This window comes from Genypterus blacodes, unplaced genomic scaffold (genome assembly GCF_046128005.1).
Source record: "Genypterus blacodes isolate CSIRO-AG114 ecotype Tasmania unplaced genomic scaffold, CSIRO-AGI_Gbla_v1 ptg000215l_1, whole genome shotgun sequence".
Classification (NCBI taxonomy): Eukaryota; Metazoa; Chordata; class Actinopteri; order Ophidiiformes; family Ophidiidae; genus Genypterus; species Genypterus blacodes.
This window is the reverse complement of record NW_027467014.1, coordinates 516,452-533,118: the sequence shown is the minus strand read 5'-3', so window position 1 is coordinate 533,118 and position 16,667 is coordinate 516,452. Positions and strand designations below refer to the sequence as shown.

Here is a 16,667-nt window from a genome sequence, read left to right as displayed (position 1 = left end):
GAACCTTTGACGCGGCGGTAAGACCATTTGTTTTTCAGTGTCGTTATTGCCGTTGGACACCAAAGTGTTTGTTTACGTAGCGACAGACAGCAGCAAGTTGCTGGATTTACCAAATTGTATTAGTACTTGGAAACGCATGTTTGATTAAATATTTACACAAAGAAATATCCGCCGTTACAGTACATTAAAGTGTGACGAAGAGACACTCACGAGTTAGCCTGAATTAGCTTCCAGAACTCACCGCCGCTTCGTTTCTAAGGGAAAGAGCGAGAGCAGTACATCCACAGCGGTATCCAGGCTGATGTCTTCACAGGACTCACCCCGTGTTTGTGACGATGAGGAGTCTTTCTACACGCACTGCAGAGCTGCATACCTGGCTGTGTTCAGATCCAGCTTGACAAATATTGCTTCCAAACATCAGTTATGCCGCGGTGAGATAGAACGACGTTTTCTACCTTTCTTGTTATCGACACAGCGAAACCCCTCCTCAAAGTAGATATTTCTGTCACAAAGTGGTCAACTTTGATTGTATTGTGAGAATTAATAGAATTCAGTGATTCTGAATGGTGTCATATTTAGCAAATCAGTGCCAAATCAGTGCCAATTCACTGCCGATTGTCCATACTATTGTAGCTCCGTCTTTTAGGATCGTCGTCTTACCTTGAAAGGAATATAAGGGGAATTAGCTCAGATGGTAGAGCGCTCGCTTAGCATGCGAGAGGTAGCGGGATCGATGCCCGCATTCTCCAAGAACATTTTCTGTGTGCGATCCGACACAGTTATGGTATAAAAAAATTCTCATCCTCATCTAATTTAGCGTACTGCGCGACGATTGACTCATTTTTCAGTCTATCACTTCAACGACGTGAGCTAAGTGATAAGAACGAAGTGTTAGTTTTTGCAGAAGTGATATAATCTCACAGCCTTTTAGTTGGGCGTATCTACGTTCAGTGTATTATTTTAACACAAGTTTTCAATGTAATTATTTAAGCATTATTGAAAATTGAGCTATGATGTTGGGTGATTCCATTGACTTTAACCATTTGATAAGTTGGTGATAAGTTGATTAGTTCCCTTAAGTGTAGGTCTATGATACTGAGAGCAGTACAGCAACGGAGGGGAGCAGAAAACCCCTCTGACAATTTCTTGCAATAGCCTGTGAGTTCTCCTGATTGAAAGATTGAAGTGAGGATGAGGCCTCTCAGCCTAAAGAATCACTAGCATAAAGTGTTATTGGAGAATGCGGGCATCGATCCCGCTACCTCTCACATGCTAAGGGAGCGCTCTACCATTTGAGCTAATTCCCCTTGCTGCTGACATTCACAAGAGGTGGAGAATCACGTTTTAACCACCACTTAATCCCCCCCTGTCTTTTAAACTGTATAGCCACGATGAAAACTAGTATGCATACAAGACAATGCACTGTGATTGCAATTGCTAAAGGGTTTTGCCGAATGCCGAAGAAGTGCCTGAAAGACGGAAGTGTGAAGGCCTGAAAAATGTCTGAATGGTTTCTGAACCTGAAAGGCCTGAACATATGAGGGGCCTTAAGGAAATATGAATGAACTTTTATAGTGAATGGCTGATAACTTTGAAAAGGGAAACATTTTAAACTCGAAAAACCTCTTGGGCAAGTGTTTTGCACAAGGGGTATCATCTCTCAGCTGTTCTGCATTCCAACGCACACGCAGGCACACACACACACACACACACACACCATTATGACTTAACTTTCAACTGGTCTGTGGCAGCATTTGTCCACCTCTTCCAAGACACAGCAGCAAGGGGAATTAGCTCAGATGGTAGAGCGCTCGCTTAGCATGCGAGAGGTGGCGGGATCGATGCCCGCATTCTCCAAGAAGCTTTTTTGCTTGTGATCCTGCAGAGTAAATAGCCCTCAGTCTCTCCTCTGCCTAATGCAATGTGTTCCATTTTACTGTGTTTATCCAATCCTATATTTTCTTTTCATTATTTTATCCATTTTAATTGATAGTGATTGTGATTCAAAATAGAATGCAACATCCCCATCAAAAAGATTTACTTTGCCTCTAATTGATTCTTGTATGGATGTCTGATTTTCTCAAAGCAGTCAGATAAAGTGCGATGGAAGTGACACTTCTGAGTTATGACAAATTCATTTTGCTGCTGTGGTTGGTTGTCATCTGCCTTTGGTGCTTGTAGGTTGCCGTGGTGAGCTTCAACACTGATACTTGGTTTACCAGTTGCTACCTTTAATGTGATCGACACAGCGAAAACCCACCTTGAAGTTGTTATTTCTGTCACAAACTGGTCAGCTTTGTTTGTATCGTGAAAGGAATAGAATGTAGTCATTGTGTCAGAATTAGCAAATCACTGCTGTCGCATTTGCTCCTATTATTGTAGCTGCTTCTTTTCGTCTTGTCTTGAGACTTGTTAGTAAAAGCTTGAAGTCCTTTCACCTCCGAAAGACTTCTTCAGTTCTGAAAGATTGGTGGGGGTTCCCAGGATTTAACCTCTGTGGAGTCGTAGTCAGGGTTGTTGATACTCCTGATTCAATCACCTTGTTGTTGTGATGATCATCGTTAGAGTGATTGGAGTCCCCTGGGGCCAGGTGTGGAGGGTGACGAAAGTCATAGGGGTCTTCCTTTATGCTGTAATAATGTTCATTAGAGGCTGAATCGTTGTTTGGGCAACATCTTTTTCAGGTTCCCATAATGTGCTATATAGAGGAAGGGAACATAGGAATGACTCCCCGTTATGCACGCCATATGCATTCAGTTGAGCTAAGTGAAACACACTAGTTATCATCATGGCTACATACCATCACAGGTTCACATCACCTACTCCACAGAATAACCTACATAAAATGTTCTTGGAGAATGCGGGCATCGATCCCGCTACCTCTCGCATGCTAAGCGAGCGCTCTACCATTTGAGCTAATTCCCCTTGCTGTATCATATTTAAAGTAGTGGATATCACAGACCACTAATCATTTGGGAGGGAGGAGTTAAAAGTCATAAAGCTGTGTGTGTTAAACTGAACTTAACTGAATGCAAGTAGCATGAAGAACAGCTGAGAACATCCTGACAGGCCCAGAACTTATCAATCAACAGAAACCTAAGCTGGGGAAGGCAGAAGTGAGGGGGAGCACTATTTACTCTACAGAATCACCGGAGTGAAACAATGGCGACTAGTTTGTGTGTCTCACTTGAATCAACCGAATGCCTGAAAAATGTCTGCATGGTTTCTGAACCTGAACGGCCTGCATGTATAAAGGGCTGACACATTCTGCACTTTGTACCCCTTATTTTATGTACTTTGTATGCCTTATTGTGTGTAATTTTACCCCTTATTTTATCAGTTCTTAGGTAGTCTTGTATGTTTTCCTGCACATTTGTTGCACTAGAGGTGATTTTTTTTTCATTCTCCACTGTGCTTACCCTATCTTATCTTATGACCTTGAATCCCTCCCTCTCAACTGGTCTGTGGCAGCAGTTGTACACCTCTCCCTGCACGTATTGATAAGGGGAATTAGCTCAGATGGTAGAGCGCTCGCTTAGCATGCGAGAGGTTGCGGGATCGATGCCCGCATTCTCCAAGAAGCTTTTTTGCTTGTGATCCTGCAGAGTAAATAGCCCTCAGTCTCTCCTCTGCCTAATGCAATGTGCTCCAGTTTACTGTGTTTATCCAATCCTATATTTTCTTTTCATTATTTTATCCATTTTAATTGATAGTGATTGTGATGAAAATAGATTACAACATCCCCATCAAATAGATTTACTTTGCCTCTAATTGATTCCAGTAAGGATGTCTGATTTTCCTAAAGCGGTCAGAAAAAGTGCGATGGAAGTGATACTTCTGAGTTATGACAAATGTCTGTGACTTGCGGAAACTGCAAAACTCTAGCGGAAAATTAATTCATCCATTAATTTTGCTGCTGTGGTTGGTTGTCATCTGCCTTTGGTGCTTGTAGGTTGCCGTGGTGAGCTTTAACGCTGATACTTGGTTTACCAGTTGCGACATATGATGTGATCAACACAGCGAAAACCCGCCTTGAAGTTGTTATTTCTGTTACTAACTGGTCAGCTTTGTTTGTATCGTGCAATTAATAGAATGTAGTGATTATGAATGATGTCATAATTATGAAATCACTGCCGTTGTGTTTGCTCTTATCATTCTAGCTGTTTCTTTTCCTCTTGTCTTGAGACTTGTTAGTAAAAGCTTAAAGTCCTTTCACCTCTGATCCGAAAGACTTCTTCACTTCTGAAAGATTGGTGGGGGTTCCCAGGATTTAACCTCCGTGGAGTCGTAGTCAGGGTCGTTGATACTCCTGATTCATCCGCCTTGTTATTGTGATGGTTGTTGTTAGAGTGATTGGAGTCCCCTTTGGCCATGTGTAGATGATGAAAGTCATTAGGGTTTTCCCTTTATGCTGTAACAATGTTCATAAGAGGCTGAATGGTTGTTTGTGCTGGGGAACATCTTTTTCAGGTTCCCATAATGCTATATAGGGGATACCCTGTAGCATACAGGGGAACAAAGGAATGAATCATTCCTAAATATGCATTCAGTTGAGTTAAGTCATCATAACTACCCGGTGAACTTGTATGTATACAGAATCACCAACAGAAAATGTTCTTGGAGAATGCGGGCATCGATCCCGCTACTTCTCGCATGCTAAGCGAGCGCTCTACCATTTGAGCTAATTCCCCTTGCTGAGTGTAGAGGATATCACAGACCACTAATCATTCTGGAGGGACGGGTTAAAAGTCATAAAGATGTGTGTGTTAAACTGAATTTAACTGAATGCAAGTGGCATGAAGAACAGCTGAGAGATAATATATCCTGACAGGCTCAGAACTTCATCTATCAAACAACAGTAACCTAAGTTGGGTAAGGCAGAAGTTCTATTCCACTGAATCTACTATTTACTGCCTTATTGAGTGTAATTGTACCCCTTATTGTATCAGCTCTTAGGTAGTCTTGCATGTATTCTTGCACATTTTTCGCACTAGAGGTGATTTTTTTTCTCCACTGTACTTATCTCCTCTTATGTAATGACTTTGAATTCCTCCCTCTCAACTGCTCTGTGGCAGCAGTTATCCACTTCTTCCAAGACAATGTTACAAGGGGAATTAGCTCAGATGGTAGAGCGCTCGCTTAGCATGCGAGAGGTAGCGGGATCGATGCCCGCATTCTCCAGGAAGATTTTATGCTTGTCATCCTGCAGAGTAAAGTGCCCTCAGTCTCTCCTCAGCCTGCTGCAACTTGTTCTATTTTACTGTGTTTATCCAATCCTATATTTTCATATCATTATTTCAGCCCTATTGTAATTGATAGTGATTGTGATGAAAATAGAATACAACATTCCCGTCTTATCTTTGTCTATAATTGTTTCATGCAAGGATGTTGGTGCTTGTAGGTTTAATACTTTTCCAATGTTTAGTTCTCCAACAGGCTGGTAGAAATCCATCTAACGCGACCCTCAACAAATACTGGACACCAAAAACATCTAAACTGAACTTTGATGACTTCTGTGAGATTCTCAAGCAGGAGAGGAAGACTGGGGAAGATGAGCTGATGAGAGCTTTCAGAAAGATGGATGTGAATGGCGATGGTTTCATCACCCACAGTGAACTGGAGAAGGCGCTCACTACTGTAAGTAACACAAGAATTTACCCTCGTATGTTTCAGCTCATTTGGCAGCTGATTGATGACTGAAGAATAATTGATTGGTTTGTTTCTGATATTGGCACTAATCGTTCCAGAGAGGAGAGAAAATGACAACCGAGGAGGTGAGCGCTGTTTTCTCAATGGCTGACATCAACAGAGATGGCAAGTTAGACTATGCAGAGGTGAGTTTGGACAAAGCAGAGCACCACACACGTTTCCAGTCCTATGAAAGAGTGTGTTTCAGTTTGTCCCATCATTGTATTTTATTTTATCAATCAAGCACCTATCTGTTCCCAACAATTACTTTTGTATCATCTGCTTATGTTTATTTTCTTGCGACTGTCAGTTCTGCAGAATGCTCATGTCGACAGTGGAGCAGTGTCAGGTGGCTGCTTTGGAGAGACTCGAGGCGGACGCCAAGCTAAAGAGACAGAACTTTGGCAGCCAGTTAGACAGCTTTCCAAAGATTTCTGCCTCATCTGCCTCAGGATCAGCACCTGCAGCGACAACTCATCCTCAGCCTCCAGAGACACCAAGAGCAGAATCAGACACAGCACTCAAGAAAGGTACAAGTGTGTGGATGACAGCATTTTCTGTTGGCAATTAATTGAAACACACACACAGATGCATACACTAGTTGTCATTATGACTTTGAAATTGTCCCACTAAACTGATTCGTGGAATTAGATTTCCCCCTCTTCTCGACTGTTTCGGATACCTGATAGGTTTAGAACTTATCAATCAACACTTGAACATTTACCTAAATTGGAAAGGTGGAAGTCAGGACAAGGCAATTTAGTCTATAGAATCACCAGCATAAAATGGACTTGGAGAATGCGGGCATCGATCCCGCTACCTCTCACATGCTAAGCGAGCGCTCTACCATTTGAGCTAATTCCCCTTGTTGCAAGACACAGGAAATAGTGGGAATCACTCAGTTGGGAGCGATGAGTTAAAGTCATGATGGTGTGTGTGTGTTTCACTGAAGTCAACTGAATGCATGTGGCAGGCACCTGAGAGATGATATCCTGTGTGCAAAAAACATTACATACCTTACCCATGTGACAGGCTCAGAACTTATCAATCAACCAACAAACAGTAACCTAAGTTGGGTAAAGCAGATGTGAGGACAAGGGTGATTTACGCTACAGAATCACTAGAGTAAAATGTCCTTGGAGAATGCGGGCATCGATCCCGCTACCTCTCGCATGCTAAGCGAGCGCTCTACCATTTGAGCTAATTCCCCTTGTTGCTCTTATATGGAAGAGGTGGTTGTCTCCCAGCTAATTCATGCTGTCTGTAAAGGCATATTGTCATGACAAAAGGTAGTTCACCTGTGTGTTACACCTAACTGAATGCAAGTGACGTATTGAACTGCTGAGAGATGCTTCACTCAGGTCCTTAGGTGAAATGTTCACAAAAAGTCAAACCTCAATTAATAGTATAAATTGTATAAGGTCGAGATCCTGCTTCTCTCCATTGCTGTATTACTGTGAGTATACTAGGCCTACACCTATTTAATGGTTGGAATCAATGGGATCACCAAAGGTCATAGTTCAATCTTTAATAAAAGTTCCCTAACTAGTAACTTGAACTGGATAAGGATGAAGAGGGATCGAGGGCTATTTGCTCTACCGGATCACCAGTAGAAAATGTTCTTGGAGAATGCGAGCATCGATGGCGCTACGCGAGCGTTCTACCTCTTGGACTTTTGAAGAGTCTCACAATCACCACTTAGCCACCAGCTAATTCCTCCTGTCTCTAAAGGCATATAGCCATGACACAAGTAGTCTGTGTGCGTGTTTCTCTTAATGAGATGCAAGTTGTGTGTAATGCCTTGTCTAGGTCCTTAGGTGACAAGTCCGCAACTTATCAAACCTCAATATATTATACACGAGACCAAGAGTGAACCTTAGTCTACAGACTGATCAAAGGAAAATGTTCTTGGAGAATGCGGGCATCGATCCCGCTACCTCTCGCATGCTAAGCGAGCGCTCTACCATTTGAGCTAATTCCCCTTGGTGTAATATCTTGTAAGAGGTGGTGAAGGTTTGCCACAAACCAGTGGAGAGTGACAGTTTCAAGTCATAATGGTGTGTAGCCATGATGACAACTGGAGTGTGTGTCTGTGTTTCACTTTACTCGACTGAATCTCAGTAGTTTCAAAAATAAGAAGAGGTGGACAACCACTGCACACAGACACTTACGTAACTAAACTGGATGCAAAACGGGGACTCGTTCCACAGGTCTATGTGACACACAGTGGGAACCTGGAAAACATGTTCCCCAGCTCTGTATTCACCTGATATTCACAGGCTTTTGTGGGAACACTTCAAAGGGGTTTCCTGCGCCTCTTCATTGCTTTGTTGTTCTCAGTATAGTAGGCCTACACTTCATTATCAAATGGTTGGCGTTAATGGAATCCCCAAAGGTCATAGTTCAATGTTCAATAATAGTTCCCCAACTAGTTACTTGAACTGGATATGGGTGAAAAGAGATTGTGGGCTATTTACTCTACAGGATCACCAGCACAAAATGATCTTGGAGAATGCAGGCATCGATCCCGCTACCTCTCACATGCTAAGCGAGCGCTCTACCATTTGAGCTAATTCCCCTTGTAAGTCTAGGGACATACAGGTTATTAGTTCCAGCTAATAACAACAACAAAAATAATAATACTAGATAGATCAGTCATCTATTTTTTTTTTAAAGAAAATAAAAGAGATGACTGATCTATTAGACTATTAGATTAGATAAACTGATCTATCACAACAAAAATAATAATACTAGATAGATCAGTCATCTACTTCTGATTACCATTTTTGGTCATCACACACATGTTGATTGATTCCAAAACACCTCCCAGATTAGTTTAGACAAATAAATAACACCTCTGTTATTGATCCATTTCTCACTCCGCCCCTGTGACAAATGGCCTCATTAGGACAGTTCATACGTCATCATCGCTGCTCAATTACTGCATCGAGCTTGAAGGGAGGAGAACAGTAAAGCATTTAAATGATCATTCCCACAATTAAAGAGATTGACAAAGGGTCTTTCTGCGTCTAAGAATAATGAAGCTTCTAAAAATCAAAAGCTTTTGCCTTCGTGAGTGACCAAACCACAGCAGCGCACCCATGTTGAGGCTCCAGGCAGAGAAGAAGAGAGGGCCGAGCGAGTAACAGCAGAGGGAAGATGGATTGGGCTGCTTTGCTTTAAAGTGGTCAGTCCATGTTCGTGTTATTGATTCGGGAGGATCCACGATGAGGGATTAGCCGGAGGAGGCGGAGGAGGAAGAGGAGGGCCCCGGCTGACCAACCGCTGCAAAAACAAATGAGCTCCCAGGTAGTCGTGGGGGGATTATCACATTACAGCGCCTCTCCCACGTATTGATTTATAGCTGTTACATGTTAACAGAGCTTCTGACACCAGTTGATGTGCGTGTTGAATGGGATTTTTATTAGAGCTCAAAACTGTTTGGGCTGCAACTTTGGCCCCCGGATGTGTCAGTGCAGAGCAGCCCTGCGCGTTATTAGCAACCGTATAGGACATAAATCATGTTTGTGTTGGTAAACAGTGAGGTTAGAGGATCAAGTCGTGGACTTTCCTCTGATAAATGTAGGTTTAATACACAATGTACAAAATACAGCCGGGACATTTACTCACAGCACAGTTCCTGGTTTTCTCTCTGGATTAAGATGAAATCATCGGTACGAAACAAAACCATGTCGAATTCTTCCCCCAGATAGAGCTTCTTTTTTACGCTGCTGCCACAAAGTCATGCTTTTGAGTTTGACGCTGTTATCAGATTGCATAAAGTCAGGATTTGATGTGATCTAAACTCACAGGAATTTTGGAACAATCGTCGCCCTCATTGGCAAATTAGTGTTGTCTGGCTTCGACTAGTCTTCGGTTTGTACCCGGTAATGGATTTGAGAGGTTCGCAGTTATGCCATTTATAATTACAAACGTCTCTGTAATTCATTAGAGTCGTTAAATTTGAGATCACAGTTTCTAAGAAGAAGAGTGAAAAAGCAAAGTAAGCTGCTCTCACTTGAACTTGTGAATGGACCATGTGAGGAGGAGACAGATAACATCTATCTCATCTTATCAGTGATTGAACACTTATGTTTTACAACTTTATTCACTCACAACGTATTTTATATTCGCTCTGGTGTGTGTGTGTGTGTGTGTGTGTGTGTGTGTGTGTGTGTGTGTGTGTGTGTGTGTGTGTGTGTGTGTGTGTGTGTGGTGTGTGTGTGTGTGTGTGTGTGTGTGTGTGTGTGTGTGTGTCACAGACAGCCGATCCTCCTCCCGTCCGTCCTCAGCACGCAGCAGGCGGTCGTCCCTGTCGTCCAACACAATCACCATGACGCCCAGCAGCACCAAGGCCACCAAAACACCAGAGCCTGCAGGTTTACAGGTAAACAGTCCAAGATAACAACCTCACATCCATGATGTCATCCCCTGCTTGATATAGATATACACTGTATTGATCCCTTATACTCTTTGTTTTTGCTCTTTCTGGCTTAACTTCAGCTGTTTTTCTTCACCGCAACACAAAAAGTACATAAAAAATAACGGCCCGTGCTCCATCTGTCATGTCTAAGCACCGTGTTGGAGATTGGAAAGGGCCAGACCTGTGTGTGTGTGTGCTTGTGTGATTGTGTGTGTGTCTACAGAGATTACCTCTGAGGGAAGCCCTGTTCACTGTGTTGCCTTCTATTTTGCCACAGGCGGATAATTGGGAGGTTGTGGGATGAAGGTGTGTGTGTGTGTGTGTGTGTGTGTGTGTGTGTGTGTGTGTGTGTGTGTGTATGTGTGTGTGTGTGTGTGTCTGTGTCTGTGTCTGTGTGTGTCTGTGTGTGTACGTTTAAGCATGTAGCTAATCCCTAACATGTGAATACCGAATTGACCAATTTTGAACAATTATTATTCCTACTCATTTAAAGGGTTGGTGTTTGTGTGTGTGAGAGCGTGTGTGTGGCTGGTTTGGCGTTGTGCTTTGGCTCTGTGCAGCAGTAAATCAGCCTGTGTGACGGCCTGTATTAGTCTGCAGGCTGACCCTCTCTCTGCGGGGGCATTAGTCCTCAGGTCTTTAAGCAGCACATGTGTGCCTGTGGCGATTTCCCTCATTTAATATTGTCTGGACAAACCACTGAAGTGTTATGGTTTGATCTTTTATGCTTCTCCCGGCCCAAGACAAATACTTTGAGAAAATGGCTGTTCTCCTAAACAGTGACACGCTCCGCCTTTATGGCACTTTCTTTGTTTAACTTTGTAATTTATTTGTCCACTAGCAGGATATATGGCCTATTCCAGACACGCTCGGCCCTCAATGTCCTCTTATTGCGTGTCCACATCAACTGTGTTTTCCTTTAATGAGTCTCCGATGAGAGGAATGAGAAAGTCCTTGTTTTGACGCCCGTGTTCCTTCTGAAATTACGACCTGGTTTCTCCTGTGCTGGTACACAAAGAAACAACAGCATCTCAAAATGAGGGAAATATTAGGATTCATAAATAATGCCAAAGTAGCCTCTTGATATTTTTGAATGACTGCTGCTCCAAGATTGAAAAGTCTGTATTTACCAAAGTTAAAGACTCCAATTGGCCACAGAAGGAGATTTACTGAAGCCAACAGCTGCAATGTGGTGGGACACTTCTGCCCTCTTCTGGACCAGCATTAGTATGACAAGTGTTTACGTGATGCCAACCTGACATAAATAATGTTATTATGAATGTGCCCCCTGAAGGTTGGAGTGGTAATTATCACAACAACAGTGGGTTCTATTAGTCAAACAAGTGAGCAGCCTCTCTGCTATGATTGACTGCTTCATTCACGTCCCAAAATATTCCTCCACTATCACAAGATCAATCCTCCTCTTAATAAGATCTGTAAACTAGTTTGGGTTTCTATTGGGGCAATAAATGGATTTCCTTGTCAAGTGGTTTCTAAATCACTTTGTTTGGGGTTGAATCAGGATACAAATTGATTCCGCGCGTACCAAAAATTGCACGGAAATTTAGGCTAAAAGGAGCTGTGTGGCTCCGAGCGTGATTTGTTTGTTCGTGTGGCTGCAGAGTGGCGTCGGCTAAAGCAGACATGTTGTCCTTTATTCCAGGAGTGGCATCATAGCTGTGTGAAAGGCTGCTTCTTCCTGGAGGACGATGGCAGCGTGGGCTCTCTGCAGTACGAGCTGCACCTGCCACAGATGACCAGCGTCTACCTGAGCGTCCAGCCGCTCAGCCTCAGCCACAGACCAGGTACTGACCCAGCGGCATGATACACACAGAACAAAGCATATTAGATGGGTGGATGTTCAGCTTCATTAAAATTCAGTTCTATGTTCTTTATTATGTCAATCATGTCATCGTGTTGTGTTACTCCTTTTTATTTCCCAGACAAGCCGTCTCCCTGGATGATGGTGGACACGGCTCTGTTCGTCACGTCAGCTGGTGAAAGCAAAGATGACTCAAGTTTAGTGTGTTTCACCGAGTCAAGAGACAATGAGGTCAGCTTGAGTGTGTGTCCTTATTATGTTTTGTATGGATGTTTAGTGTTTGCTCAGCGCTTTTGAACAGAACAGAACAGAGTCTTTGTATTCTGTAAATGCTGTTGTTTAATTTTAAACATGCGAGGGCGAGGCTTCTCTCATTATTACTCCTCGTCGTTACAGAAGTACGTCTGGAAAGGTGACCTAAATGCTGGGACGTACTTCCTCCTTCCCTTCACCAGCGGCTGCAGACTAAAGAAAAGGAACCGCAAGAACATTTCTCACAAACCCATTGAGCTCGTCAACAGGACAGACACCGGAGAGCTGGACCTCACCAGCGAGTTCAGGTGTGTGTGTGTGTGTTCATGCAATTGTATGGATCAATTAAAAGGTAAAAGTCTGAAACATCTCTGTGCCCGTATGAAGTTTGTGTGTGTTTGTGCCACAGGGAGGTGCTGTCTGACATCTTTGACGTGATCGACCTGGACGGTAACGGTCTGCTGAGTTTGGAGGAGTATAATTTCTTTGAGTTGAGGACGAGTGGAGAGAAGTGTGACAAGGACGCCTGGGCCGTCTGTAAAGGTGATTACTCTCCTCTGCATACAGCATAATAAAGCACACAACAGTAAAGACGTGTGAGGGGGATCTGGGAGTGATGCATTAGCTGTTTGTGGGTGTGTTTGTTGTTGTGAGGGCATCTCACCTGTGGGAGTCACTGGGCAGACTGACCTGGCACGGGGCGGAACGCGATTACGGATACAAAACTATCAGCAGCTCAAACACAAAAATGCAATGCACCCATGTGACTTTTGGCATGCCAATTCTCTGCAAGGACTCTCAAACAAACTGTAGGAAATCTCATGCTGAAGATATAAGGTGTGTTGAAGAAAGTGGGTCAAATCCTTTAAAGATCATAGAATAATCCTTTAAATCTCCTGAGGTTTGGAGGTATGTGAGTAGAAAATGAAAACTATCATTGAAAACCAGTGAATACAGGATCACTGTGGACCAAAGACCAACATAACAAACATTGAGACATTGGTTCTCAAGCAGTGTGTTCTCCAGCAGTGTAGACAGAAGGTGGGCGTGATATCATTTTCAATTTTTTTTCATTCTTTTGTGGACAGAAAACTTTGACATGAGAAAGAACCAGCTGACGCGACAGGGCTTCATGGAGCTGAACCTGATGGAGGCCACAGAGAAGGACGGAGACCCTGCAGACCTGTGGGTCACCCTGGAGGCCATGGGCTACAACCGCAAGCTGGAGCTGGTGGAGGTGGGTTCACACTCGAAACGCAGAGAGATGCAGTTATGATATCATGTGATGCAATTTTAATGCTTATTCACATTTTTCAACCTCTCTCTCCCTCTCTCTCTGCAGGCTTGTCCTTTCCAGATAGACGTACACTGTGAAGGGACGCAGCCGTCTGTCCAGCCGCTCAATATGGATCTGGGCCCCAAGCTTCTGAACCAGGCCCTCCAGAAGTCCATCACAGCCCGGACGGGGGCCAAGGCGCTGAAGGGACACGACAACGTCCTCATCTACACGTACAAAGGGGACCACAGGATCTCCTCCCTTATAGCCAATAAGGTAGACAACAAAACTGATTCTTTGTGCAGTTATAGAGTCAAACTGAGGCGCAGTTTCAACAACACACAGTTATGGCAGGTGGAGTATTTGTTTTATGTAAAGACATTTCACCTACAGTATATATCTGATGGCACTTAGACAACAAGAAGGACACGCTTGGAAAGACCTGTGTTAAATGTCTCCATACAGTCGACCCCTGAAGTCTGTCCTCGCATGAGAACGTTCACACGGCCTGTAATTGATATGAAGCCTTGGTGTCCATTCACATAGCAACAGGAGCGTCTCCCAAAGAATGGCCTGGTAACCACGAGGGAGCGAGCCCACAGCAGAGGCTCAGAGCAGTAATCAGCACCGTGTTGTGTGTTTGCAGAGCAGCCAGAAGGTGACGGTCCACGTGAGCAATGAGCAGAGCAGGAACTGCAGCAGCAGCAGAGGCATGAGCGTGTTCGCCGTGGAGGTGCCGGCCAGGACCAAGATGGTAGCAACGCACTTCCTGTTTGCTCTCTGCCAATAACAGAGAGTGATTGTTCTGGTTTGACTTGTTTGTGTAACGGTCGGATGCTAATACACAGTGTGTGTGTGTGTGTGTGTGTGTGTGTGTGTGTGTGTGTGTGTGTGTGTGTGTGTGTGTGTGTGTGTGTGTGTGTGTGTGTGTGTGTTTCTCCCAGGTGTGCCAACATGTCCTGCCCATCAATGAGAGACAGGATTGGACCTACAGCTGCATGGAGACAATCCTGCCCTGCTCATGAAGCTTTACTACCATAAATAAGTAAATATGAAGTCGTACAGATGTTATACTGACCAGACAGACTGAATACTAACGTCTTAAAGACACAACAAGCATGAACAGAAAAGTGGATCAAAGTGTGTGTGTGTGTGCGTGTGGCTCACAGTTAACACTCTTGGGCCACTTCAAGAAAGAAACCATTCAATGAGCCGACTCTCACTTGAACGTGCCTTTGTAAGGGTCTGGAAGTTAAAGTGCAGTTTGTTAAATGGATCAATATAAGCCTGTCAAGATCATGTATGTTGTTGTTTGTAATGTGACACTTTAAATGTATTATTATGGTGTGTTTACAGTTGATTTTATTCATCATGGAAAACTCTAAAGACGACTTATGTGATTGCTGCTGTGTAGATTTGGTTGCTGCTATATTCGTGCATCTATGTGATTTTTGTTGACATGTACTGCAAGTTAAAGTTCAGTTATCAACTTCATGTCATGCTCTTAGCCAGCTTGTGTGAACAATTATGCATTTGACATATTTTGAAGTACTCACTGTTCCTGTTTGGGTTATTGGGCTCCTCATTCTGTGCCTTTACTCTTAATACAGTCGGCGTCACACGTGGATCTTGGTTTGGCGATGAACTACATTCCTCTGCATTGCGCTTGGGGCTCATTTTATCCGCCCTTGGCCTTTCCAGCTGAGAACGGCTTCAACCTCCTATTTATATCTATCTGGCCATTATTTTGCCCTTTGACTTTCTCTGCTGAAACAGTAGAGCAGCAAACTAAAGGTCACATGGCGAGGTAATGTATTTAATGTCCTGAGCCTCTCGCAGCTCTTCCTTTCCCCACACAGAAAACACACAACTGCTCAGGGCATGTTGCTTTTTAGACGTTAGTAAGGCCTGAATCCAGTTAGACATTTTGTTATACTATCCACTCCTCTCACTATGGAATTTCACCAGATTGTAATCTCCCTGTTTAACTGAAAAAGCCTTTGACAGGGTAGACTGGGAATATTTATCTATGATGTACTTTCTTAAACTTGAGAAAATCAAGTAAACTATGAGGGCCAAACTGAAAAGTTCTATCAGAGATGGCAACCATTTCTCTCTTACTTCGCAGGTCTACAGGCTATGCCAGACCAGTGACTGAAAACCTGAACACCGAACAGTAGGTTTTTATTTTTCAGGACGGGGTTGTATGACTGCGAGGTTGGGTCGGGTCTTTGGGTGGGATTTCCTCTCTTTGCTTTTGTCTTTTTTTGTTTTTCTCTTCTCCTCTTCTCTTAACCACAGCCTATGATGCGACTTGTAGTAGCCTACATTGATGTTTGACATCATCCTGTAAAAACTGTTCTTACCATATGAGATCATCGCATCAACATCACTGATGCCATCCTGGACTCTATATACTCCTATAACTGTATGCACACTGTCATGTAAGATGTTTCAATAAAAACAAATACAACAGTAGACTGTCATTTTGTAATTTTTGTATAAGAGAATTAACTTAGTCAGTTTTAATTAGTCAGTCACGTGTTTTAATTCATGCTATAAATTGAAACTTGAGATGAGATGAGAGTGTCTTTGTTCCTCTTCTTCACTTTTTTCGTACTCTTAAGGATCATGAGGACAAACTAACTAACTTCTCAGCTTATTGACCTGATCAGAAGAACTTCATGCATCACAACTACAACAATTAAAGAATTACAGAAATACTAAAGGCAACATGGGTCTGTCTCTAGATAGACAGAGAGATCTGATTCCATCTATTACAGCAGTTGAAGAGCAGAAGCTGCTGTTACTCTTTGTCCTGGTTGAGGTGATCAAACACACGGTGATGCAACAGGCAAACACCATTGGCCTGTGGTGCCCTATATTGCACAACATTCTCCTGCTATTGTGAATATTTGCATGATCATTGTCACAGAGCGTTTCTAACAGGAACTTAAACTGAGATATTGTACAAATGTTCCTTCTTGAGGTAAATATTTAGACCAATAACTCTGAAACCCTTATTGATCCTCTCAGGGGGACTTGACCTCAGGATTCGGGATTTCTGCTCATGTCTGAATGGATGTTCGATCAGGAAAACTGCTTACTCTTCCATATCTTCATGCACATTAGAGTGCAATGTCCACTATCCCCCGAGCATGCATGGCCTCTGTGTCTTGCTCAAGAGCATGTCGGCTGGGTGTTTT

At 43.2% G+C, this 16,667-nt stretch overlaps 1 protein-coding gene and 7 non-coding genes across 10 annotated transcripts; 5 read left to right on the top strand and 3 right to left on the bottom strand.

Annotated features, from left to right (window-relative positions):
* The first annotated feature begins 63 nt into the window (after positions 1-63).
* efcab7 (EF-hand calcium binding domain 7) lies at positions 64-15,927 on the top strand. Of its 3 annotated transcripts, none has more exons than XR_012965476.1 (14): positions 64-431; positions 5,426-5,637; positions 5,748-5,834; positions 5,999-6,218; positions 9,951-10,075; positions 11,775-11,916; positions 12,055-12,164; positions 12,330-12,493; positions 12,595-12,728; positions 13,274-13,422; positions 13,528-13,737; positions 14,108-14,215; positions 14,406-15,268; positions 15,590-15,927. XR_012965476.1 is itself a non-coding variant. In XM_076170159.1 (14 exons), the coding sequence occupies exons 1-13, from the start codon at positions 302-304 to the stop codon at positions 14,484-14,486; spliced, it is 1,872 nt and encodes a 623-aa protein (XP_076026274.1). In that variant the 5' UTR covers positions 64-301; the 3' UTR covers positions 14,487-14,506; positions 15,072-15,927. The 3 variants fall into 3 exon arrangements, 2 of the variants coding, with proteins under 2 accessions (XP_076026274.1, XP_076026273.1); XM_076170159.1 differs by having other exon boundaries at positions 14,406-14,506; positions 15,072-15,927; XM_076170158.1 differs by having other exon boundaries at positions 14,406-15,927.
* Positions 677-749, top strand: trnaa-agc (transfer RNA alanine (anticodon AGC)). Its single transcript has one exon. It is a non-coding gene; the product is annotated as a tRNA-Ala (tRNA).
* On the top strand, positions 1,785-1,857 carry trnaa-agc (transfer RNA alanine (anticodon AGC)). The gene has a single exon. It is a non-coding gene; the product is annotated as a tRNA-Ala (tRNA).
* On the bottom strand, positions 2,853-2,925 carry trnaa-agc (transfer RNA alanine (anticodon AGC)). Its single transcript has one exon. It is a non-coding gene; the product is annotated as a tRNA-Ala (tRNA).
* Positions 3,505-3,577, top strand: trnaa-agc (transfer RNA alanine (anticodon AGC)). Its single transcript has one exon. It is a non-coding gene; the product is annotated as a tRNA-Ala (tRNA).
* trnaa-agc (transfer RNA alanine (anticodon AGC)) lies at positions 5,109-5,181 on the top strand. Its single transcript has one exon. It is a non-coding gene; the product is annotated as a tRNA-Ala (tRNA).
* trnaa-agc (transfer RNA alanine (anticodon AGC)) lies at positions 6,826-6,898 on the bottom strand. The gene has a single exon. It is a non-coding gene; the product is annotated as a tRNA-Ala (tRNA).
* Positions 7,598-7,670, bottom strand: trnaa-agc (transfer RNA alanine (anticodon AGC)). Its single transcript has one exon. It is a non-coding gene; the product is annotated as a tRNA-Ala (tRNA).
* Positions 15,928-16,667: the final 740 nt, after the last annotated feature.

Coding starts and splice junctions, on each gene's coding strand:
- efcab7 (XM_076170159.1), top strand. CDS start 302: ATGTCTTCACAGGACTCACCCCGTGTTTGTGACGATGAGGAGTCTTTC. Junction 12,494..12,594: donor GACCTCACCAGCGAGTTCAG/GTGTGTGTGTGT, acceptor TTTGTGCCACAG/GGAGGTGCTGTCTGACATCT. Junction 13,738..14,107: donor CCTCCCTTATAGCCAATAAG/GTAGACAACAAA, acceptor GTGTGTTTGCAG/AGCAGCCAGAAGGTGACGGT.